This window comes from Somniosus microcephalus, chromosome 4 (genome assembly GCF_052327205.1).
Source record: "Somniosus microcephalus isolate GS21.2 chromosome 4, FLI_Smic_1.0, whole genome shotgun sequence".
Lineage (NCBI taxonomy): Eukaryota > Metazoa > Chordata > Chondrichthyes > Squaliformes > Somniosidae > Somniosus > Somniosus microcephalus.
In genome coordinates, this window is record NC_140990.1 from 50,919,970 (window position 1) to 50,946,484 (window position 26,515).

Here is a 26,515-nt window from a genome sequence, read left to right on the forward strand (position 1 = left end):
GTAGAGCAAGTTATTATCTTAATGGCAAGAAACTGGAAAATACTGAAGTACAAAGGGATCTGGGGGTCCTGGTGCACGAAACTCAAAAGGTTAGTATGCAGGTGCAGCAAGTGATTAAGAAGGCCAATGGAATGTTGGCTTTCATTGCTAGGGGGATAGAATATAAAAATAGAGAGGTATTGCTTCAGTTGTACAAGGTATTGGTGAGGCCGCACCTGGAATACTGCATACAGTTTTGGTGTCCATACTTTAGAAAGGACATACTTGCTCTCGAGTCAGTACAAAGAAGGTTCACTCGGTTAATCCCGGGGATGAGGGGATGGACATATGAGGAGAGGTTGAGTAGATTGGGACTCTACTCATTGGAGTTCAGAAGAATGAGAGGCGATCTTATTGAAACATATAAGATTGTGAAGGGGTCGGATCGGGTGGATGCGGGGAAGATGTTCCCGATGATGGGTGAAACTAGAACTAGGGGGCATAGTCTTAGAATAAGGGGCTGCTCTTTCAAAACTGAGATGAGGAGGAACTACTTCACTCAGAGGGTGGTAGGTCCATGGAATATGCTGCCCCAAAAAGCTGTAGAAGCTACATCATTACATAAATTTAAAACAGAAATAGACAGTTTCCTAGAAGTAAAGGGAATTAAGGTTTACGGGGAGCGGGCAGGAGTTTGGACATGAGTCTAGGTCGGATCGGTCATGGCCCTGTGGGTAGCGGAGCAGGCCCAGGGGCCGTGTAGCCTGATCCTGCTCCTATTTCGTGTGTCTAATTCTGTTAGATTCAGGAGATGGTTCTGTGATAGTGGATTGGCGGTTAGGATCAGATCAGCCATGATCTTATTGAATGGTGGAGCAGGCTCGAGGGGCCAATTGGCCTACTCCTGCTCCTATTTCTTATGTTCTTATGTTCTTATGTGAGGTGGTGGATGGAGTGCCAATCAAGCGGGCTGCTTTATCCTGAATGGTGTCGAGCTTCTTGAATGTTTTTGGAGCTGCACTCATCCAGGCAAGTGGAGAGTATTCCATCACACTCCTGACTTGTGCCTTGTAGATGGTGGAAAGGCTTTGGGGAGTCAGGAGGTGAGACACTCGCCGCAGAATTCCCAGCCTCTGGCCTGTTCTTGTAGCCACAGTATTTATATGGCTGGTCCAGTTCAGTTTCTGATCAATGGTAACCCCCAGGATGTTGATAGTGGGGGATTCAGCGATGGTAATTGTGGTGTATGTAACCTGTTCCACCTTAAGAGAACTTAAGCCTGTTCCACCTTAAGAGATGTACTACTTTCTCTGGCTGCTGTATATGTAATACCGGTGGTGACCACCGGTATATAAGTACTGTGTAGTGATATTGTATTTAGTAAAGTCCTGACCTCCAACTAGTAAAGACCTGTTGAACTTTATTCTTGTCGTCTGTGTCAGTAATTAATCTTAATACAACTGGAACACACAGACTTAACAGTGGCGACGAGTCCGATTCTTACCCTGCGGCAGTTTATATCCACGGCGGCTTCGTCCACAGAACGGGCGTCGAAGAGAGGCATCCACCCTCATCACCCTGCTGGAAGACACGTCGTGCGGCAGGCATCGAGAACCCGGAGTGCAGAAGACATCCTGAACTCGAAGCCTCCATCAGCGGCAGTCAGCTATCTTCTTTCTACCTCGGTGGTGGGTAAGCCGGTCAGCGACGCGAGCAGAAAGTCGGCCGCGTTGGCTGTACAGACGGGGGGAGGAAGATGGAGGAATAAGGGCGGTGAGATCGATCGCGACCGGAGATAAGGGCCGGGCCGCATTCGGGCCGAAAGGCGCAGCGCGGGGACATCGATCATGGCTGGTGATAAGGGCTGGGCCGCTTTCGGGCCAAAAAGGCGCAGCGTCTGGGGCAACTGAAGGCGCGAGAGCCGCGGTGAAGGCGAACGCAGCTGGTGCTAATAACCGGGCTGCAAGAAGGGCTGCGAGGCGCGACATCAGGGAAGCGCGAATGCCCGAGGGAGCCACGGTGAAGCGGAGACAGCGTCGGGGGAGTTACTAACCGCTGGAAAAGGGGAGCAGCAGCGGCACGCCAAACACCATTGCAGCCAGTGGGTGAAGACCGCCAAGCGCGGGAAAACCGCCATTTTGTAGGCGGAGGACGAAGACAAGAGCGGGAAGCCGCCATCTTGGGATAAAATAAATTGCAGCGATGCCAAAACATGGGAACATTAATACCTTTGATAGCGACATCGAAGATTGGGCCATGTATGTAGAACGCATACAAAATTATTGTAAAGCAAATAAAATCCCAGATGCAGAGAAAGCACTAACTTTATTAAACTTAATGGGTGCGAAGGCATACGGGCAATTGAAACACCTTTTATCACCAGATGAACCGGCGGATAAGACGTTCGAGGAGATTGTTACTGTCCTGAAAAATCATCTAAACCCCACGCCGCTGATGCTAGCGGAACGATTTAAATTTTACAGCAGAAGGCAGCTGAAGGATGAAAGCAATGCTGAATATTTAATGGAATTGCGTAAGCTAGCAAAGTACTGTCAGTTTGGAACGTGACTAACAGACGTGCTAAGAGATAAATTTGTGTGTGGATTATTAAAAGAAGATACACAAAAGCGACTGCTCGAGGAGAATGAGCTGACGCTTGAGAAAGCGGTCACTACGGCAGCAGCACACGAAGCCGCAGCGAGAGGCACGGCAGTAATGCAGCTACGGTCACCGGAACTCAGTACAAATAAATTGGGTTTGAGTACCGTAAAATGTTATCGTTGTGGAAAGACAACACATGATCAGAACCAGTGTTGGTTTAAAAACCAAGAATGCAGAACGTGTGGCAGGCTTGGCCACATAGCTAAAGTATGCCGGTCAGGAAAGAAGACCAGCAACAAAAAGTCACTGCAAGGAAAATACATAAAGGTGCACAAGGTGACAAAGACCAGTTCGAACGAACAGAAGTCAGATTCAGACGCTAGCAGTAATGAACTGGGTAGCTTAAGAGTACACAACGTTGGTAAGGATGCAGATCTCCAGACAATTTGTGTCGTTCTTCAGATAGCAGGAGTCCAAGTAAAGATGGAATTGGACACTGGATCGGCATTGACGGTCATGAATAAGAAAGATTACAAAAGGTTATTCCAACATATTCCCCTACGGGATACGGAGATTATATTGAAAACATACACGGGGCAAAGAGTGTACCCCATCGGAAAGATAGAGGTAAAAGTGGTCCACAAGGGCGAAGAAAGCCAAGTAATGGACTTATATGTGCTACCTGAAGGAGGTCCACCACTACTGGGACGGGAGTGGATTAGGAAAATGAATATGGACTGGCACTCCTTAAAAGCACTAACGGTAGATTCCGGGGAAACAGATGTCAAACCTAAACGATTGTCCAAAATATTGGATGATGCTAAAGAGGTGTTCCAGCAAGGACTGGGAACGCTGAAAGGAATTACGGCAAACATCAAGATTGATGAACATGCACAACCAAAATTTTTCAAAGCCAGACCGGTACCCTATGCAATACGACCTACTGTAGAAACGGAACTGGAAGCGCTAGAGCGTTCAGGTGTACTGTCTAAGGTAGATTGGAGTGAGTGGGCTACGCCCATTGTTCCCGTTATGAAACGTCCTTCGAGCAACAAGCCAGGAGAACCAGGGAAGGTTCGCATCTGTGGAGATTTCAAGATCACCGTTAATCCGGTGCTTCACACGGTGCAGTATCCGCTTCCGCGGATTGAGGATATTTTTGCTTCGTTGTCTGGCGGGAAACACTTCACCAAGATAGACCTGGCGCAGGCGTACTTGCAGATGGAGGTTGAAGAAGAGTCACGCCAGTACCTCACGATCAACACGCATAGAGGTTTGTACCGGTATAATAGGCTGGTTTTTGGAGTGGCATCGGCTCCGGCAATTTGGCAGAGGGCCATGGAGCAGGTATTACAGGGAATTCCAGGCACACAATGTTACCTGGACGATATTCTGATTACAGGTGATGGTGATGAAGAACACCTCGCAAACTTGGAACTGGTGCTCAACAGACTGAAAGAGTATGGACTTAGAGTTAATCGGCAGAAATGTGAGTTCTTTCAGAAGCGGATCTCGTACTGTGGTCATGTCATTGACCGGGAGGGGCTTCATAAGTCTCCTGACAAGATAGAGGCAGTTGTAAAGGCTCCCGCTCCGGATAATGTCTCTCAGTTGAGGTCGTTTCTGGAATTGATTAACTATTACCATAAGTTTCTACCGAATCTATCCACGGTACTGCACCCGCTGAACGCTCTTTTACAGAAGGGGGTACCATGGGAATGGAGCGAAAACTGTAAGAAGGCATTTTGCAAAAGCAAAGAATTGATCACCTCAGAGGAAGTGTTGGCTCACTTCAACCCGACACTGCCTATTCAGTTGGCTTGTGATGCTTCTCCATATGGTATTGGGGCAGTACTCTCACACAAGTTGCCAAATGGCACGGAAAGGCCAGTCGCATTTGCATCCAGATCATTGACCTCCGCTGAGCGCAACTATGCGCAGATCGATAGGGAGGCTCTCAGCCTTGTATGGGGAGTGAAGAAGTTTAATCATTACCTGCAGGGCCAAAAATTCACACTTCTGACAGACCATCAGCCGTTGGTATCCATTTTTAACCCTAAGAAGGGTGTTTCGGTGATGACAGCACAGCGACTCCAGAGATGGTCCCTTTTCCTAGGGGCACATCAATATCAAATAGAATTCAAAGGTACAAAGCAGCATGGCAATGCTGATGGGCTGTCGCGCCTGCCACTACCTGAAGCAGAAGAGAGCACGAACGTTGACCCTGTTGAGTTATTTCATTCGACCATCATCGAGTGTTTACCAGTCACCAATGCAAGTATTGAAAGAGAAACCAGGAATGACCCGACACTGTCCCGAGTTTACGAGGTGACAGTGAAAGGATGGCCAACACATGGTGATCCTCTGTTACCGGCATTCTTGGCAAGGCGAGACCAGCTGTCCATCTGCCATGGTACTTTGATGTACGGGACAAGAGTGATTATTCCTCCCAAGTTACGGGAAAGAGTTCTAAAGGAACTGCATGAAGGTCATCTGGGGGGAGTTAAGATGAAAAGTCTTGCTAGGGCTTATGTATGGTGGCCGGGCATTGACCAACAGATAGAGGAGTTGACAAAAAGCTGCGCTGGGTGCCAAAAAGTGCAAAATGCACCTCCGATCGCACCGCTACACCCATGGGAATGGCCTTCAGCCCCATGGCAACACGTACATATTGACTTTGCTGGTCCATTCATGGACTCCATGTTCCTAATTGCGGTGGACGCACATTCCAAATGGCCAGAAGTGATCAAGATGAATACCACTACTTCAGAAAAGACAATTGCGGTGTTAAGAACAATATTCGCAAGGAACGGATTGCCAGAACAGATATGTTCGGACAACGGACCACAGTTCGTGTCGGAAGAATTCCAAAAATTCTTAAAGAATGGGGTGAAACATTATACCTCTGCCCCATATCATCCGGCGACAAACGGGTTGGCCGAGAGATTTGTCCAAACATTCAAAAAGGCAATAAAGGCCATGAACGATGATCAGATTCCGTTACAACACAAGGTGGACAATTTCCTAATGGCATATCGAAACGCCGCTCATGCAGTGACTAACCAAAGTCCTGCCATGATGTTTTATAACAGGAGGTTGCGGTCCAGGTTGGACTTGTTAAAACCAAATGTGCGGAGGGAAGTGGAAAACAAACAGTTCCGGCATATTAATAACAAGTCCACTCGAAGTTTCGACGTAGGACAACCAGTGTTGGCAAGGGGCTATGGAAACGAAAAATGGCAGTCCGGAACAATTCGGGCCAGACAAGGACCACTGATGTACACAGTAGATATTGGTAACAATGTGATAAGGCATCATGCGGATCAACTGGTAGAATCAAGAGCAAGGGTCGAACCCATGGTTGCGACAGAGACAACTGTGGAAGACGTTAATGAACCTGAAGCATCTACCTCGGCAGGGACTGTACCTGATGATGACGTCCAATACATAGGAAACCAACAAGAAGAGTCACCTCAGCAACAAGAATCAGAGACCACTGAAAGGCGTTATCCAAACCGAATCAGAAGGCCTCCTGGGAGACTGAACCTTTGAACTGTTTATACCTGAAGTTATACATGTATATATGTTATTATGTTATGTTAAATGGGGATATGACTGTTAAGCTAAAAAGGGAGGATTGTGGTGTATGTAACCTGTTCCACCTTAAGAGAACTTAAGCCTGTTCCACCTTAAGAGATGTACTACTTTCTCTGGCTGCTGTATACGTAATACCGGTGGTGACCACCGGTATATAAGTACTGTGTAGTGATATTGTATTTAGTATAGTTCTGACCTCCAACTAGTAAAGACCTGTTGAACTTTATTCTTGTAGTCTGTGTCAGTAATTAATCTTAATACAACTGGAACACACAGACTTAACAGTAATGCCATTGAATGTCATGGGGAGATGGTTAGAGTCTCGCTTGTTGGAGATGGTCATTGTCTGGCACTTGTGTGGTGCGAATGTTACTTGCCACTTGTCAGCCCAAGTCTGAATGTTGTCCAGGTCTTGCTGCATATGGACACGGACTGCGTCAGTATCTGATGAGTCTCGAATGGTGCTGAACAGTGTGCAATCATCAGCGAACATCCCCACTTCTGACCTTATGATGGAGGGAATGTCATTGATGAAACAGCTGAAGATGGTTGGACCTAGGACACTGCCCTGAGGAACTCCTGCAGTGATGTCATGTGATTGAGATGAATGACCTCCAACAACCACAGCCAACTTCCTTTGTGCTAGGTATGATTCCAACCAATGGAGAGTTTTCCCCTTGATTCCCATTGACTTCAGTTTTGCTAGGGCTCCTTGATGCCACATTCGATCAAATGCTGCCTTGATGTCAAGGGCAGTCACTCTCATCTCACCTCTTGAATTCAGCTCTTTTGTCCATGTTTGGACCAAGGCTGTAATGAGGTCAGGAGCTGAGTGGCCCTGGCGGAACCCAAACTGGGCGTCAGTTAGCAGGTTATTGCTGAGTAAGTGCCGCTTGATAGCACTGTCGATGACACCTTCCATCACTTTGCTGATGATTGAGAGTAGACTGATGGGCCAGTAATTGGCCGGGTCAGATTTGTCCTGCTTTTTGTAGACAGGACATACTTGGGCAATTTTCCACATTGCCGGGTAGATGCCAGTGTTGAAGCTGTACTGGAACAGCTTGGCTTGGGGCGCAGCTAGTTCTGGAGCACAAGTCTTCAGTACTATTGCCGGAATGTTGTCAGGGCCCATAGCCTTTGCTGTATCCAGTGTCTTCAGCTGTTTCTTGACATCACGTGGAGTGAATTGAATGGGCTGAAGACTGGCATCTGTGATGCTGGGGACCTCAGGAGGAGGCCAAGATGGATCATCCACTCGGCACCTGGCTGAAGATAGTTGCAAATGCTTCAGCCTTGTCTTTTGCACTCACGTGCTGGGCTCCACCATCATTGAGAATTAATTTTGTCCTTGACAATGGTCTTTAGTTGTTCACCCACCGCTGACATTAGACTGATTGACCTGTAGTTACCAGGTTTATCCCTCTCCCCTTTTTTAAATAGGGTGTAACATTTGCAATCCTCCAGTCCTCTGGCACCACTCCCATATATCTGAGGGAGATTGAAAGATTTTGGTCGGAGCTTCTGCTATCTCCACCCTAGCTTCCCTCAGCAATCTGGGATGCATCCACCTTCACAGAATCACAGAATCAAAGAAACCCCACAGTGCAGATAGAGGCCATTTCGGCCCATCGAGCCTGCACCGACACATATCCCACCCGATCCCCGTAACCCCACGTATTTTAATCCCCCTAACACTAAGGGTCAATTTATCATAGCCAATCAACCTAACTCGCACATCTTTGGACTGTGGGAGGAAACCGGAGCACCCGGAGGAAACCCACGCAGACACGGGGAGAATGTGCAAACTCCACACAGACAGTCGCCCGAGGCCGGATTCGAACCCGGGTCCCTGGCACTGTGAGGCAACAATGCTAACCACTATGCCACCTTGTGACTTGTTAACTTTGAGTGATGACAACCGATTGAGCACCTCCTTTCTACCCATTTTTATCCAATTTCTCTACTTCCCCCTCTACTGCGACATTAACTTCATCATCCTCTTTTGTGAAGACAGATGCTAAGTACTCATTCAGTAACTGAGCCATGCCCTCTGCCTCCGTATGATCATAATACAGTCAAGCAGAGTCAGCATGGTTTTATGAAAGGGAAATCATGTTGACAAAGTTGCTGGAGTTCTTTGAGGATGTAACGAGCAGGGTGGATAAAGGGAAACCAGTAAATGTGGTGCATTTGGATTTCCAGAAGGCATTCGATAAGGTGCCACATAAAAGGTTACTGCACACGATAAGAGCTCACAGGGTTGGGGGTAATATATTAGCATGGATAGAGGATTGGCTAACTAACAGAAAACAGAGAGTCAGGATAAATGGGTCATTTTCAGGTTGGCAAACTGTAAGAAAAATAAAAAAGCAAATTATTATTTAAATTGAGATTACAAAATGCTGCAGTTCAGAGGGACCTGGGGGGTCCTTGTTCATGAAACACAAAGAGTTAGCATGCAGGTACAGCAAGTAATCAGGAAGGCAAATGAAATGTTGGCATTTATTTCAAGGGGGTTGGAGTATAAAAGCAGGGAAGTCCTGCTACAACTGTACAGGGTATTGGTGAGACCACACCTGGAGTACTGCGTACAGTTTTGGTCTCCTTATTTAAGGAAGGATATACTTGCATTGGAGGCAGTTCAGAGAAGGTTCACGAGGTTGATTCCTGAGATGAAGGGGTTGACTTATGAAGAAAGGTTGAGCAGGCTGGGCCTATACTCACTGGAGTTGAGAAGAATGAGAGGGGATCTTATTGAAACATAAGATACTGAGGGGGCTCGACAAGGTAGATGCAGAGAGGATGTTTCCCCTCGTGGGGAAATCTAGAACTCGGGGGCACAGTTTCAGAATAAAGGGTCGCCATTTAAAACTGAGATGAGGAGGAATTTCTTCTCTCAGAGGGTCGTAAATCTGTGGAGTTCTCTGCCCCAGAGAGCTGTGGAGGCGGAGTCATTAAATACATTTAAGGTGGAGATAGACAGATTTTTGAACAATAAGGGAGTGATGGGTTATGGGGAGTGGGCAGGGAAATGGAGCTGAGCCCAAGATCAGATCAGCCATGATCTCATTAAATGGCGGAGCAGGCTCGAGGGGCCAAATGGCCGACTCCTGCTCCTATTTCTTATGTTCTTATGATGAGCTCCACTAATCGGCCCCACCATTCCTTTAACTATCCTTTTAGTTTTCATATGTTTATAGAAGATTTTAGGTTTCCCTTTTATGTTACCCACTAATCTTTTCTCATATTGTCTCTTTGCCCTTCTTATATCCTGTTTCATTTTCCCCCCGCACTCTCTGTATTCTGCCTGGTTTTTGACTGTATTCTGTACCTGACATTTGTTGTAAACCTCCTTTCTCTGTTTTATTCTAACCTCGATATCCTTTGTCATCGGGAGCTCGAGCTTTGGACGCTCCATCTTTCCTCCTTATGGGAATATGTTTGGTTTGTCCCCGAACTATCTCAGCCTTGAAGGCCTGCCATTGGTCATTCACTGCCTTCCTGGACAATCTTTGTTTCCAGTCCACCTGTGCTCGATCCCTTCGCAAATCACTGAAATTGTCTCTATTCCAGCTGGGTATTTTCACCGTTGATTTTTCTTTGTCCCTTTCCATAACTACTTTAAACCCAATGATATTGTGATCACTGTTAACCAGATCCCTCCTGCCCCAGAACCAATGAGAGACCCTTTAAAGCAGGAACTAAGTGTCACAAAACATCTTTGAAAGTTCTCTATCTGAATGCACGTAGCATTCGTAACAAAATAGACGAGTTAATGGCACAAATAATTACATATGGGTATGATCTTGTGGCCATTACAGAAACATGGCTGCAGGGTGACAATGCCTGGGAATTAAACATACCAGGTTATTTAACGATCAGGAAGGACAGGCAGGAAGGAAGGGGAGGTGGGGTGGCTATGTTAATAAAGGAAGGAATCACTGTAATACAGAGAAATGATATTGGGTCAAAAGATCAGGATAATGAAACAGTTTGGGTGGAGATAAGGAATAATAAGGGGAAAAACACTAGTGGGCATAGTCTATAGGCCTCTGAACAGTTGCAACACTGTTGGACGGAGTATCAATCAGGAAATAGTTGAGGCTTGTAATAAGGGAACATCTATAATTATGGGGGATTTCAACTATCATATTAATTGGACAAATCAAATTGGGCAGGGCTGCCTTGAGGATGAGTTCATTGAGAGTATTAGGGATGGGTTTCTTGAGCAGTATGTAACTGAACTGACCAGGGGCAAGCAACCTTAGATCTGGTCCTGTGTAACGAGACAGGATGAATTAAAAATGTCCTAGTAAAGGATCCCCTTGGAATGAGTGACCATAACATGGTTGAATTCCATATTCAATTAGAGGGTGAGAAGGTTGGATCTCAAACAAGTGTGCTAAGCTTGAACAAAGGAGACTATGAAGGTATGAGAGTGGAATTGAGTAGAGTGGATTGGGAAAATCGATTAAAGGGTAAGATGATACATGATCATTGGTGTACATTTAAGGAGTTATTTTACAACTTCCAAAAAATATATATTCCACTGAGAAGAAAAGGGTGTAAAAGAAAAGACAGCCATCCGTGGCTAAGTAAAGAAATAAAGGATAGTATTCGAATAAAAACAAGGGCATATAAGGTAGCCAAATCTAGTGGGAGGATAGAGGATTGGGAAAACTTTAAAAGACAGAAAAAATAACAAAAAGATTGATTAAGAAAGGGAAGATAGATTATGAAAGTAAATTAGCAAAAAATATAAAAACAGATAGTAAGAGTTTTTATAGTTATATAAAAAGAAAAAGGGTTGCTAAAGTAAATGTTGGTCCCTTAGAGGATGAGACCGGGAAATTAATGCTGGGAAATATGGAGATGGCAAAAACACTGAATGAATATTTTGTATCAGGCTTTACAGTAGCGGACACTAAGAATATCCCAACACTGGACAAACAGGGGCCTATGGGGGGAGGAGCTAAACACGATCAAAATCACTAAGGAAGTGGTACTCGGTAAAATAATGGGACTCAAGGCGGATAAATCACCTGGACCTGATGGCTTACATCCTAGGGCCTTGAGGAAAGTGGCGGTAGGGATTGTGGATGCATTAGTAATAATTTTCCAAAACTCCCTGGACTCAGCAAAGGTCCCGGCAGACTGGAAAACTGCTAATGTAACACCCTTATTTAAAAAGGGCAGTAGACAGAAGGCTGGAAACTATAGACCGGTTAGCCTAACATCTGTGGTAGGTAAAATTTTGGAGTCCATTATTAAGGAGACAGTAACAGGACATTTGGATAATCATAATTTAATAGGACAAAGTCAGCATGGTTTTATGAAGGGGAAGTCATGTTTGACAAATTTGCTTGAGTTCTTTGAGGAAGTAACATATAGGGTGGATAAAGGGGAACCAGTGGACGTAGTGTATTTAGACTTCCAAAAGGCATTTGACAAGGTGCCACACAAAAGATTATTGCTTAAGATAAAAAATCACGGGATTGGGGGTAATATTCTGGCATGGATAGAGGATTGGCTATCTAACAGAAGGCAGAGAGTTGGGATAAATGGTTCATTCTCAGACTGGCAATCAGTAACTAGTGGTGTTCCGCAGGGGTCAGTGCTGGGTCCCCAACTCTTTACAATCTATATTAACGATTTGGAGGAGGGGACCGAGTGTAACATATCAAAGTTTGCAGATGATACTAAGATGGGAGGGAAAGTAGTGAGTGGGGAGGACATAAAAAACCTGCAAGGGGACATAGACAGGCTAAGTAAGTGGGCAGAGATTTGGCAGATGGAATACAATACTGGAAAGTGTGAGGTTATGCACTTTGGCAGGAAAAATCGTAGAGCAAGTTACTACCTTAATGGCAAGAAACTGGAAAGTACTGAAGTACAAAGGGATCTGGGGGTCCTGGTGCACGAAACTCAATAGGTTAGTATGCAGGTGCAGCAAGTGATTAAGAAGGCCAATGGAATGTTGGCTTTCATTGCTAGGGGGATAGAATGTAAAAATAGGGAGGTATTGCTTCAGTTGTACAAGGTATTGGCGAGAGCGCACCTGGAATACTGCATAAGTTTTGGTGTCCATACTTAAGAAAAGACATACTTGCTCTCGAGTCAGTACAAAGAAGGTTCACTCGGTTAATCCCGGGATGAGGGGATGGACATATGAGGAGAGGTTGAGTAGATTGGGACTCTACTCATTGGAGTTCAGAAGAATGAGAGGCAATCTTATTGAAACATATAAGATTGTGAAGGGGTTGGATTGGGTGGATGCGGGGAGGATGTTCCCGATGATGGGTGAAACTAGAACTAGGGGGCATAGTCTTAGAATAAGGGGCTGCTCTTTCAAAACTGAGATGAGGAGGAACTACTTCACTCAGAGGGTGGTAGGTCCATGGAATATGCTGCCTCAAAAAGCTGTAGAAGCTACATCATTACATAAATTTAAAACAGAAATAGACAGTTTCCTAGAAGTAAAGGGAATTAAGGGTTACGGGGAGCGGGCAGGATTTGGACATGAGTCTAGGTTTGGATCGGACATGGCCCTGTGAGTAGCGGAGCGGGCCCAGGGGCCGTGTAGCCTGATCCTGCTCCTATTTCATGTGTCTAATTCTGTTAGATTCAGGAGATGGTTCTGTGATAGTAGATTGGCGGTTAGGATCAGATCAGCCATGATCTTATTGAATGGCGGAGCAGGCTCGAGGGGCCGATTGGCCTACTCCTGCTCCTATTTCTTATGTTCTTATGTTCTTAAATGTTCTGACGGTGCAAAGAGGTTTCAGAGTTCATCCAACCTGCTGAGTCACCAGCAAGTTCACACAGATCTTCAAAGAAAGGAAGATGTTTTAGAAAGGCTGGTGACACTAAAAGTTCGCAGCCATCTCAGACTAGTGACCCTTTAATTACAATCTCACAGAACAGGGAGAATCGCTGTCCCTTTAACTACCACAAATCCCTGTGTGGAGGAGAGGGGGAGATACAGTCTGTCCCAGTAACTGTCGCAGAACAGAATTAACGACCCTCCCCCACTCCCTGCTTTTCCTCAAATGTCTCATGCTTAAAATTCTCATCCTTGTTTTCAAATCCCTCCGTGGCCCCGCCCTCCCTATCTCTGTAATCTCTTCCAGCCCCCACAACCCCCCCCCCCGAGATATATGCGCTCCTGTAGGAGTCTCTGCACTCCTAACAAAGAATCTATAACTTACTGGAAGTTAACAAACTGAATTTATTGTCTAAGAACTTTACAAAACAAGAAACTACAGAAGAAGCTCAAAACAGGTCTTTTCTCTTTCAATCCACACGAGGACTTGCTGGTCCCGCCCTCTACCTCTGATGTCATGACATCATCACGTTTCCCGCCGAAGGGGACGTCACGTGACCCACGTGATGACGTCATCACGTCAGCTCGCGATGTTGTCGATCTAGCTCTGTTTAACCAGAGCCAACTTGAAAGGTAATAACATTGGTTACAGACAATTAATGCCAGAGGTAATAACATTGGTTGCAGACAATTATGTAAGTCACTGTAAGAGTCTCTTTGTGGCTTTGCCACATACGCCCCCCCAGAATTGTCTTTAACGAAAAGAGTCAATCGCTGAGGAGGTCGGACAAGTCTGTTGGACCGACTCCGAAATTCCCGGAGGGGAAAACGCTGAGCAGGCGGCGAACTGGTAGGCAGCACGGCGTTGTCAGGTGTGGTAGCGGCTGGCGGCCGGCCGCGGCGCGGAGGCTGCGCCAGCTCGATCGGTCGTTCGAGGTCCAGATGCGCAGGCTTGAGGCGATCGACAGAGATGTGATCCGGTTTGCCCCCGACATCAATCACGAAACTCTTGTCCTCTGCCTGCAAAACCTTGAAGGGTCCGGCATACGGCGGTGTGAGCGGGGTACGATGGCTGTCCTGGCGCACAAACACGAACTTGGCTTTCGACAACTCCCCCGGGACGTTGGACGAAAGCAAACCATGCCGTGAGGTCAGAACTGGGCGGAAACAGCGGGCCACATCCAGGTGGGTCTCTTTTTGTGTGGCCGTGGACCATGGTCACGTAGGTAACGGCAGGAATTCACCTGGGACTCGAAGCGGTTGCCCGTAAACCATCTCCGCCACCGACAACTGGAGATCTTCCTTCGGCGCCGTGCGGAGTCCTAACATCACCCACGGTAGTTTGTCGACCCAGGATGCATCCAGCAGGCTGGCCCTGAGCGACGCCTTCAAGGAGCGGTGGAACCGCTCGCACAAGCCGTACGCTTGTGGGTGATAGGCCGTAGTGTGGTGGAGTTTAATGCCCAACACGGAAATCACCTCGTTCCACAGTTCCGACGAAAATTGCGACCCCCGATCCGACGAAATATCTGCAGGGACACCGAAACGGGCTACCCAGGATGAAACGAAAGCTTGAGCAACGTCCGCAGATGTGGTGGACGTCAGGGGAACTGCCTCCGGCCACCTCGTGGTGCGATCCACCATCGTCAAAAGGTACGTAAAGCCCCGTGAAGGTGGGAGTGGTCCCACTAAGTCGATGTGAATATGATCAAATCGCCGTTCCGGGACCTCGAAGGTGGTGAGCGAGGCTCTGACATGGCGCTGCACCATGGACCGTTGGCAAACAACACAAGTGTTTGCCCAGTCCCTGATGTCTTTGCGTATTCCCCTCCATACGAATTTGGAGACCAGCAGTTTTTGCGATGCCCGCACTCCAGGGTGCGATAGGCCGTGTAAGGCATCGAAAATCGTACGACACCATTTAGACGGGACGATCGGACGGGGTGCACCCAGCGAAACGTCGCAGAGCAGAGTGGTGCCTGTGGAATGGAAAGGCACATCCCTCGGCTGGAGGCTGTTTGGAACCGAACGAAAACCCTGGGTCTCCGGGTTGTCCGCTTGGTCAACCGCCATCTGTGCGTAGTCAATGCCAAATTGGACGGCCTGGACGGCGGCGCGGGATAGGCAATCGGCGATGACGTTGTCCTTACCGGCCACATGTCGGATGTCGGTGGTGAACTCCGATAAGTACGTCAGCTGCCGTTGCTGCCGAGCTGACCATGGTTCCGCAGACTTGGCCATTGCGAACAGCAATGGCTTGTGGTCGACAAACGCGATGAAGCGTCGTCCTTCGAGGAGGAAACGGAAATGGCGGATGGCCAAAAACAAAGCCAACAGCTCTCGATCGAAAGTACTGTACCGGCGTTCATGCCGTTGTAGCTGGCGGCTAAAAAAGTCCAGGGGTTGCCACGCGCCATCGACCCACTGCTCCTGGACGGCCCCCACTGCGTAGTCTGACGCGTCCGTCGTGAGAGCGATGGTGGCTCCCGGCAGGGGGTGTGCTAACGTGGTCGCATTGGCGAGTGCGGCTTTCGTCTCCTCGAAAGCACGATCCATGTCCTGTGACCATACCACAGGGTCCTTTCCCGTTGAGCCTCTGAGGGCCTCATATAGAGGACACATGAGCTGTGCAGCCCTGGGGATGAAACGATGATAGTTAACCATCCCCAGGAACTCCTGTAAAGCTTTCACGGATTTCGGTTTCGGGAACGCCGCAATTGCTTCCACCTTGACCCGAAGTGGCGTTGCCCCCATGGGGGTTATGCGGTGGCCCAGGAAATCCAGTTGCGATAGGCCGAAACGGCATTTGTCTGAGTTAACGATGAGGCCGTGCTGCTGAAGCCATCTGAAAAGGACCCGAAGGTGCTCGAGGTGTTCCTCCTTGGAGGTGCTGGCAACCAGAATATCGTCCAAATAAACAAACAGAAAGTCAAGGTCCCGCAGGACTGAATCCATGAGGCGCTGAAACGCCTGTGCCGCGTTCTTAAGCCCAAAGGGCATTCGCAGGAATTCAAAGAGTCCAAAGGGGGTAATTACCGCTGTCTTTTCGACATCCTGAGGGTGCACCGGCACCTGATGGTAACCACGGGCGAGGTCGATTTTGGAGAAGATGGACGTCCCTGCCAAATGGGCTGAGAAGTCCTGTATATGGGGAATGGGGTAGCGGTCGGGCGTCGTTATGTCGTTGAGGCGGCGATAATCCCCACAGGGCCGCCATCCCCCGCCAGGCTTGGGGACGATGTGGAGAGGGGAGGACCAGGGGCTACTGGGCCGACGGGTGATCCCCATTTTTTCCATCACGGCGAACTCCGCCTTTGCTGCCGCTAGCTTGCTGGGCTCTAAACGTCGCGCCCTGGCGTAAACGGGCGAGCCGGTAGTCGAAATATGGTGCTCCACCCTATGCTTGACGGTCGGAGCCAAAAAGTTGGGCTTCGTCAGCTCGGGGAAATCCTCGAGGAGCCGGGCGAAATCGTCGGGCTGCGGCCGCGCACATGAAATCGTGTGTGACGCAGCACTGCTGCACGTCCCCGAAATATCGTCGAGCGCGGCGGTGCGAACGAGGCGTCGATTTTTCACGTCCACCAACAGGCCGTTGGCGCCTAAAAAGTCAGCACCCAACAGGGCCTGCGAGATTTGAGCGGTGATGAAATTCCAGCTGAAAAACTGTCCACTGAAACATACCCGGACGAGGCGCTTCCCGCAAGTGCGGATCGAACCCCCGTTGTCTGCTTGCATAGGGGGACCACGGCTGTCGGAGCGAAGGTCTATGACCGAGGTGGGCAGTATGCTGCATTGCGCCCCCGTGTCGCATAGAAAACGATGGCCGGAGATGGAGTCGGTTATGTAGGTGAGATTCCCGGAAGCACCGATTGCCATCGCAGCTGCGGGGGAAGTACCGGGACTGGCGTGCTTGACTCGCGGCGGTCTATTCGACAGTCTGGTAATGAAACTGCACGGCGAGCGGCAGCAGCGGGCCTTCGGGCTGAAACGGGCGTGGTAGTAGCAGAAACTGGTCGTTGGAGGCGCCTTTGTCGGAGCCGGGGCCGGGCTCTTCATGGCGGGGCGTTGCGCGAGGGCGCAGTATTGTTGCCGGACCACGTAAATCTTATCCGCCTCTTCGGCGAGCGCGACGCAGTCTGCGGTTTCTGCTCGGGCGAGGGACGCCTGTACTTGCTCAGGAAGTTGAATAAGGAACAGCTCACGAAACAGAAAGCACTGGGGCTCGGACCCCAGGAGAGTCAGCATATGACTCATCATTTCCGAGGGTTTGGAGTCCCCTAACCCTGGTAGAGCCAGTAAACGGCGAGCGCGCTCCGCTTTGGTGAGACCAAATACCTGCAGCAATCGTGTCTTGATGGCAACATACTTGTCAGCAGTCGGAGGACTCTCCAGCAGGCTGATGATTCTCAACGCCGTCGAGCTCTCGAGGGTGGAGACCACGTGGAGATATCTGGTCTGATCCTGAACGATGTTGCGGAGCTCAAATTGTGCCTCGGCTTGCACAAACCAAGAGGCTGCCTGTTGTTCCCAGAATTGGGGGAGCTTCAAGGCCACTGCATTGGCCTCCATCACTGGCCTGTGTTCGGCATTCACCGCGAAAAACGATCGCGAGGAATCGGGGTCACCAATGTAGGAGTCTCTGCACTCCTAACATAGAATCTATAACTTACTGGAAGTTAACAAACTGAATTTATTGTCTAAGAACTTTACAAAACAAGAAACTACGGGAGAAGCTCAAAACAGGTCTTTTCTTTCAATTCACACGAGGACTTGCTGGCCCCGCCCTCTACCTCTGACGTCATGACGTCATCACGTTTCCCACCAAAGGGGACGTCACGTGACCCACGTGATGACGTCATCGCGTCAGCTCGCGATGTTGTCGATCTAGCTCTGTTTAACCAGAGCCAACTTGAAAGGTAATAACATTGGTTACAGACAATTAATGCCAGAGGTGATAACATTGGTTACAGACAATTATGTAAGTCACTGTAAGAGTCTCTTAGTGGTTTTGCCACACTTCTCTAATTCCGGCCTCTTGAGCATCCCCGATTTTAATCGCTCCACCATTGGCGACCGTGTCTTCAGCCGCCTGGGCCCTAAGCTCTGGAATTCCTTCCCTAAACCTCTCCATCTCTCTACCTCTCTCTCCTTTAAGATGCTCCTTAAAACCTACCTCATTGACCAAGCTTTTGGTCATCTGCCCAAATATCTTATGTGGCTTGGTGTCAGTTTTTGTTTTCTAATGATCCTGTGAAGAGCCTTGGGACGTTTTACTACATTAAAGGCGCTTTATAAATACAAGTGGTTGTTGTTTCCTGAAACTAATAACAAATTCCCCAGAGGGATAAAAACTTGTACTTTTACTCCCAAATATTAAAAAGTTTGTTCCACCAGGTTTATCTGCTTTTATTGATGAATTTAAAAAGTCTCTATTAAAACCTGAGCCAGTGTGTTGTGAGACAAAGAGCCTTGTGTCCAATAAGGGGAATAAAGGCCCACAGCCTCCCCTGGCCCCGGGCCCTGAACAAGGTACTGGAGAAACTCGCTGCCCTGCGGATCAGACAATCAGCCGGCGCTAGTCCCGCCCCTCGGGCTCCCCGATTGGTTGGAGGACCCGCCGCCGGCTCACTCCTCCAGCCCCGCCCCGCCCCGCTCGCTCCCTATTGGTCGGAAGCTCCCGTCAATCAGGCCGTGGGCCCGGGTCACGTGCCCCTGGTGCGATGACGTCACTAAGGCCGTGGGCCCGGGTCACGTGACGCTGAGGACGTCTGACCCGCTCCGCCAGGCTGAATGTGCTGCGTTCGCTTCCCGGGACCCTCGGACTCCCAGGTTTGTGTTTACCGCCATTTATTTCCCCGGCCCTCTCCGCTCGTCCGTCTAGCTGAAAAAACTCGGTAATTCCGACTCTTCAACCGTTAACGACCGTTACCCACAGTGTTGCCCCTGAGCATGCGCACTAGCAGCTGGTCCTGGGACTCTGTTGCCCCTGAGCATGCGCACTCGCAGCTGGTGCTGGGACTCTGCTGCCCCTGAGCATGCCCACCAGCAGCTGGTCCTGGGACTCTGCCCCTGAGCATGCCCACCAGCAGCTGGTCCTGGGACTCTGCCCCTGAGCATGCCCACTAGCAGCTGGTCCTGGGACTCTGTTGCCCCTGAGCATGCCCACTAGCAGCTGGTCCTGGGACTCTGCTTCCCCTGAGCATGCCCACTAGCAGCTGGTCCTGGGACTCTGCTGCCCCTGAGCATGCCCACTAGCAGCTGGTCCTGGGACTCTGCTGCCCCTGAGCATGCCCACTAGAAGCTGGTCCTGGGACTCTGCTGCCCCTGAGCATGCACACTAGCAGCTGGTCCTGGGACTCTGGGCCCCTGAGCATGCCCACTAGCAGCTGGTCCTGGGACTCTGCTGCCCCTGAGCATGCCCACTAGAAGCTGGTCCTGGGACTCTGCCCCTGAGCATGCCCACTAGCAGCTGGTCCTGGGACTCTGCTGCCCCTGAGCATGCCCACTAGCAGCTGGTCCTGGGACTCTGCTGCCCCTGAGCATGCACACTAGCAGCTGGTCCTGGGACTCTGCCCCTGAGCATGCCCACTAGCAGCTGGTCCTGGGACTCTGCTGCCCCTGAGCATGCCCACTAGCAGCTGGTCCTGGGACTCTGCTACCCCTGAGCATGCCCACTAGCAGCTGGTCCTGGGACTCTGCTGCCCCTGAGCATGCCCACTAACAGCTGGTCCTGGGACTCTGCGACCCCTGAGCATGCCCACTAGCAGCTGGTCCTGGGACTCTGCCCTGAGCATGCGCACTAGCAGCTAGTCTTGGGACTCTGCCCCTGAGCATGCCCACTAGCAGCTGGTTCTGGGACACTGCTGCCCCCTGAGCATGCCCACTAGTAGCTGGTTCTGGGACTCTACTGCTGCCCCTGAGCATGCCCACTAGCAGCTGGTTCTGGGACTCTGCTGCCCCTGAGCATGCCCACTAGCAGCTGGTTCTGGGATTCCGCTGCCCCTGAGCATGCCCAGTAGCAGCTGGTTCTGGGACTCTGCTGCCCCTGAGCATGCCCACTAGCAGCTGGTTCTGGGATTCCGCTGCCCCTGAGCATGCCCAGTAGCAGCTGGTTCTGGGACTCTGCCCCTGAGCATGCGCGTTCTAAACCCCAACAAGAGCGGCGCATGTGGACTTTGAGGTGCCCGGAGAGGAATCTGTCATTTGCCTTTGATCAATAACCCTAATGGTCTTGAGGACCTCCATCAGGCTGGCCCTCATCCTTCGCTGCTTCAGTGCAAAAAAAAAAGCCCCAAACTTCTCCAATCTCTGTTACTAACTGCCCTTTGGAACAGAGGAGACTGAGGGAGACTTGATTGCGGTGTATAAAATTATGAGGGTGCCTGGATAGAGTGGGTAGGAGGGACCTATTTTCCTTAGCAGAGAGGTCAATAACCAGGGTCCATAGATTTATAGTAATTGGTAGAAGGATTACAGGGGAGTTGAGGAGAACTTTTTTCACTGAGGGTGGTCGGGGTCTGGAACCTTCTGCCTGAAAGGGTGGTGGAGGCAGAAACCCTCATCTTAGTTAAAAAGTACTTGGAGATGCAGATGAAGTGCGGTAACCTGCAGGGCTACGGACCAAGAGCTGGAAAGTGAGATTAGGCTGGAAAGCTGTTTTTCGGCCGGCTCAGGCACGATGGGCCGAATGGCCTCCTTCTGTGCCCTAAATTTCTATGATTCTATGATAACCCCTCCATTGCGAGACAGTCTGGGTCAAAATGGAGTGAAAAAGAGAAACAAAGAACTTAAAGAAAGAAAAGAAAGACTTGCATTTATATAGCGCCTTTCATGACCATCGGACGTCCCAAAGCGCTTTACAGCCAATGAAGTGGAGTCACTGTTGTAATGTAGGAAAACCGGCAGCCAATTTGCGCTCAGCAACATCCCACAAACAGCAATTCCAAAATTCTATAGATTATGGAACAGTTCCTGCAGATTGGAGGGTGGCAAATGTAACCCCACTATTAGCCTAACATCAGTCGTAGGGAAAATGCTAGACTCGATTATAAAGGATGTGATAACACGACACTTAGAAAATATCAACGGGATTAGACAGATTCAACATGGATTTATGAAAGGGAAATCATGTTTGACAAACCTACTGGAGTTCTTTGAGGATGTAACTGCTAGAATAGATAAGGGAGAACCAGTGGATGTGGTGTATTTGGACTTTCAGAAGGCCTTTGATTAAAAGTCCCACATCAGAGGTTAGTGTGCAAAATTAAAGCTCATGGGATTGGGGGTAATATACTGGCATGGATTGAAAATTGGTTAACAGACGGGAAACAGAGAATAGGAATAAATGGTTCTTTTTCGGGGTGGCAGGTGGTGACTAGTGGGGTACCACAGGGATCAGTGCTTGGGCCCCAGCTATTCACAATATATATCAATGATTTGGATGAGGGAACCAAATGTAATATTTTCAAGTTTGCTGACGACACGAAACTAGGTGGGATTGTGAGTTGTGAGGAGGATGCAAAGAGGCTTCAAGGTGATTTAGACAAGTTGAGTGAGTGGGCAAATACATGGCAGATGCAGTATAACGTGGATAAATGTGAAGTTATCCACTTCGGTAGGAAAAAGAGAAAGGCAGAGTATTATTTAAATGGTGATAGATTGGGAAATGTTGATGTACAAAGGGACCTGGGTGTACTTGTACACCAGTCACTGAAAGCAAACATGCAGGTGCAGCAAGCAGTTAGGAAGGCAAATGGTATGTTGGTCTTCATTGCAAGAGGATTTGAGTACAGGAGCAAGGATGTCTTACTACAGTTATACAGGGCCTTGGTGAGACCACACCTGGAGTACTGTGTGCAGGTTTGGTCTCCTTACCTAAGAAAGGATGTACTTGCCTTAGAGGGAGTGCAGCGAAGGTTCACCAGACTGATTCCTGGGATGGCAGGACTGTCGCATGAGGAGAGATTGGGTCGACTAGGTCTGTATTCACTAGAGTTTAGAAGAATGAGAGGGGATCTCATTGAAACGCATAAAATTCTGACAGGGCAGACAGACTGGATGCAGAGAGGATGTTGCCTCTGGCTGGGGGTCTAGAACAAGGGGTCACAGTCTCAGGATATTTCGGACATTTAGGACTGAGATGAGGAGAAATTTCTTCACTGAGGGTGGTGAACCTGTGGAATTCTCTACCACAGAAAGAGATAGATAGATTTCTAGACACAAAAGGCATCAAGGGGTATGGGGAGAGAGCGGGAATATGGTATTGAGACAGAGGATCAGCCATGATCATATTGAATGGCGGAGCAGGCTCGAAGGGCCGAATGGCCAACTCCTGCTCCTATTTTTCTATGTTTCTATGCAATGTGATAATGACTAGATAATCTGTTTTTTTAGTGATGTTGATTGAGGGATAGATATTGACCAGGACACCGGGGATAATTCCCCTAATCTTCTTTTGAAATAGTGCCCTGGGATCATTTATGTCCACCCGAGAGAGCAGACGAGGCCTCGGTTTAACGTCTGATCTGAAAGACGGCACCTCTGACAGTGCAGCACTCCCTCAGCACTGCACTGGACTGTCAGCCTGGATTTTTGGGCTCAAGTCTCTGGAGTGGGACTTGAACCCACAACCTCTGACTCAGAGGCGATGGTGCATTTATTCGCCGCCCTTCACGACCCCAGGATGCCCATAACTCTTCACGGCCAATTCATTGATTTTGAATTGCTGTCGCTGTTGTAATGTAGGGAGAGGCACCAGCCAGTTTATACTCGGGGACCCTCCGTTATTCCTTCCCCTGGCTTCCCTCAGAATCCTCGGATGGAAACCATCATGTCCCTGGGATTTGTCCCCCCTCCGTTTGAGGAACGTCTTCAGTCCCGTATCTTGTAGCTTTTAAAAGCTCTTTAGAATAATTTGTCCGTGACTACATTGTTGTGGAGTATTTTAAACCAACACTCGACACAAGGTTTTAGATCGATAGTCAAGTTGTCTTTATTGCACCGGTGGGGAAACAGTCTGCTCTGTCTTAGCCAGACCTTTCCAAATTGGTACAGCAAACACTACATTTTTATACATTACAACACATGTCAAAATTCATTCCTGCCACCCGATTGGACCTTGGCCCGCACGCATCTTCACTGATTGGTTGCCTATGCTGCGTTACATTAAAGCACCACCTTTATTATCGGCCGTTATCCCACAAGCTGTTGTTGCACCTCTGACCTTTGTTTTATGCCAAATGGGTCTCATCAACATTGTACTTCTGACTCATTGTCCTCCTTTCCTGCCTCTCTCGGCCTCTTTCATTGTTTTACTTTCCTGCCAGAACAGAACTTACATCCTCTTAGGTCTCTTATGGTTTCCACATCCGACTATGTTATCAACTTAGAAAAAGCTTACTACTGCAAAAGGCCCATTAGATTATTGTCTTTATTACACCATTCAGTGAAACTGCCAGCGATGTCAGTTTAACTCTTTCCCCACTGCAATCCCCCCTTTTGGTACTTGGCCCTTGCCCAAGTTAAACCACATGTATAAGTATCGCTGTGCCTCCTGCCCCATGCGGTGATCAGGCGCTGGTTTGGGAGGCCCTGCATTAACATCATGTTTAGAACAATCTTGTGTTTTCCGTCTCGCTTTAGCTCTTTGTTTGATCCGTTTCTTTTTACAAGTGCTGCATGCTGCTATTCCCCATCCTATAGCCATGACTAACTGTACTATCACTAATATATGAGAAATGATGCGGATCCATGGGTGTATGTTGACATTCACTCCCCAATCCCACAGCTTCTCATACCACGGGACTTCCTGTAGCTCTACCTCTATGTCCCTTTCTAATTCCCCAAGATTCCTTTGCAACACTATGTATTGTTTCACCATCTTACTTAAATCCAGGACTGGGAACTCAACATCCAGGGGTATTCGATATTCAGGAAAGATAGGCAAAAAGGAAAGGGAGGTGGGGTAGCATTACTGGTTAAAGAATGGATTAACACAATTGTAATGAAGGATATTAGCTCTGATGAGGTGGAATCTGTATGGGTAGAATTGAGAAATACTAAGGGGAAAAAAACATTAGTGGGAGTGGTTTATAGACCTCCAAACAGTAAGGCGGAGGTTGGGGATGGCATTAAAAGAGAAATTAAAGAAGCGTGCAATAAGGGCACAGCAGTCATCATGGGTGACTTTAATCTACATATAGATTGGGCCAACCAAATGAGTAACAATACTGTGGAGGAGGAATTCCTGGAGTGTTTACGGGATGGTTTCCTGGACCAATATGTCGAGGAACCAACCAGAGATCAGGCCATCTTAGACTGGATATTATGTAACGAGAAAGGATTAATTAGCAATCTTGTTGTAAGAGGCCCCTTGGGTCGGAGCGATCATAATATGATCGAATTCTTCATTAAGATGGAGAATGAAGTGGTTGACTCGGAGACTAGGGTCCTCAATTTAAATAAAGGAAACTATGATGGTCTGAGGAGCGAGTTGGGTAGGATTGATTGGGGAATGGCACTCAAAGTGTTGACGGTGGATAGGCAATGGCAAACATTCAAAGACCGAATGGATGAACTACAGAATTTGTTCATCCCAGTTTGGCATAAAAATAAAACAAAAAAGGTGACCCAACCGTGGCTAACAAGGGAAATTAGGGATAGCATAAAATCCAAGGAGAGGGCATATAAATTGGCCAGAAAAAGCAATAATCCTGAGGATTGGGAGCAGTTTAGGATTCAACAAAGGAGGACAAAGGGATTAATTAAGAAAGGGAAAATAGAATATGAGAGTAAGCTTGCAGAGAACATAAAAACTGACTGTAAAAGCTTCTATAGATATGTGAAGATCAAAAGATTGTGAAGTCAAGCGTAGGTCCCTTGCAGTTAGAATCGGGGGAATTTATAATGGGGAACAAAGAAATGGCAGACCAACTAAATACATACTTTGGTTCTGTCTTCACAAAGGAGGACACAAATAACCTCCCAGAGATGCCAGGGAACATAGGGTCTGATGAAAGGGTGGAACTGAAAGAAATCAGTATTGTAGGGAAATGGTGTTAGGAAAATTGATGGGACTGAAGGCCGATAAATCCCCAGGGCCTGATAATCTACATCCCAGGGTACTTAAGGAAGTGGCCCTAGAAATAGTAGATGCATTGCTGGTCATCTTCCAGAACTCGATAGACTCTGCAATGGTACCCATGGATTGGCGGGTAGCTAATGTTACCCCACTATTCAAAAAAGGTGGTGGAGAAAAGGCGGGGAATTATAGACCGGTAAGTTTGACATCGGTAGTGGGGAAAATGCTGGAGTCCATTATAAAAGATGTAATAGCAGAGCACTTGGAAAGCAGTGACTGGATCGGACAAAGTCAACATGGATTCACAAAAGGTAAATCATGCTTGACTAAGCTACTGGAATTTTTTGAGGATGTAACTGGTAAAATAGATAAGGGCGAACCAGTGGATGTGGTGTATTTGGACTTTCAGAAGGCTTTTGATAAGGTCCCGCATAAGAGATTAGCGTGCAAAATTAAGGCACATAGGATTGGGGGCAAGGTATTGACTTGGATAGAGAACTGGTTGGCGGACAGAAAGCAAAGAGTTGGAATAAACGGGTCGTTTTCCGAGTGGCAGGCAGTGACTAGTGGGGTACCACAAGGATCGGTCCTAGGACCCCAGCTGTTCACAATATATATTAATGATCTGGACGAGGGAATTGGATGTAATATCTCCAAATTTGCAGACGACACAAAGCTGGGGGGGAGGGTATGCTGTGAGGAGGATGTCGTGAAACTCCAGCACGATTTGGACAGGTTGGGTGATTGGGCAGAAACATGGCAAATGCACTATAATGTGGATAAATGTGAGGTTATCCACTTTGGTGGCAAAAACAGGAAGGCAGATTATTATTTGAATGGTAATAGATTGGGAGAAGGGGAAGTGCAAAGAGACCTGGGTGTTCTTGTACAACAGTCGCTGAAGGTAAGCATGCAGGCAGTTAAGAAGGCAAATGGTATGTTGGCCTTCGTAGCAAGAGGGTTCGAGTACAAGAACAAGGATGTCTTGCTGCAGTTGTACAGGGCCTTGGTGAGACCACACCTTGAGTATTGTGTGCAGTTTTGGTCACCTTACCTGAGGAAGGAGTGCAGCGAAGATTCACCAGGCTGATACCTGGGATGGCAGGAATGACGTATGAGGAGAGATTATGTCGATTGGGCTTATACTCACTGGAGTTTAGAAGATTGAGAGGGGATCTCATCGAAACCTATAAAATTCTGTCAGGCCTGGACAGACTAGATGCAGGAAGGATGTTTCTGATGGCCGGGGAGTCCAGAACCAGGGGTCATAGTCTAAGGATAAGGGGTAAGCCATTTAGGACTGAAATGAGGAGGAATTTCTTCACCCAGAGAGTGGTGAACCTGTGGAATTCTCTGCCACAGAGGGCGGTGGAGACCAGTTCATTAAGTATATTCAAGAAATAGTTGGATATATTTCTTAAGGCTAAAGGGAT

The 26,515-nt window shown here is 48.3% G+C and overlaps 1 protein-coding gene across 1 annotated transcript in view; it reads left to right on the forward strand.

The window, feature by feature from the left end:
• Positions 1–18,744: 18,744 nt before the first annotated feature.
• Positions 18,745–26,515, forward strand: part of LOC147118853 (uncharacterized) — a 45,943-nt gene continuing 38,172 nt past the window's right edge. The window contains exon 1 of the mRNA XM_085984635.1: positions 18,745–18,832. Within this exon, the coding sequence (XP_085840761.1) occupies positions 18,794–18,832 (39 nt within the window). The 5' untranslated portion in view covers positions 18,745–18,793. The remainder of the gene's footprint in view (positions 18,833–26,515) is intronic.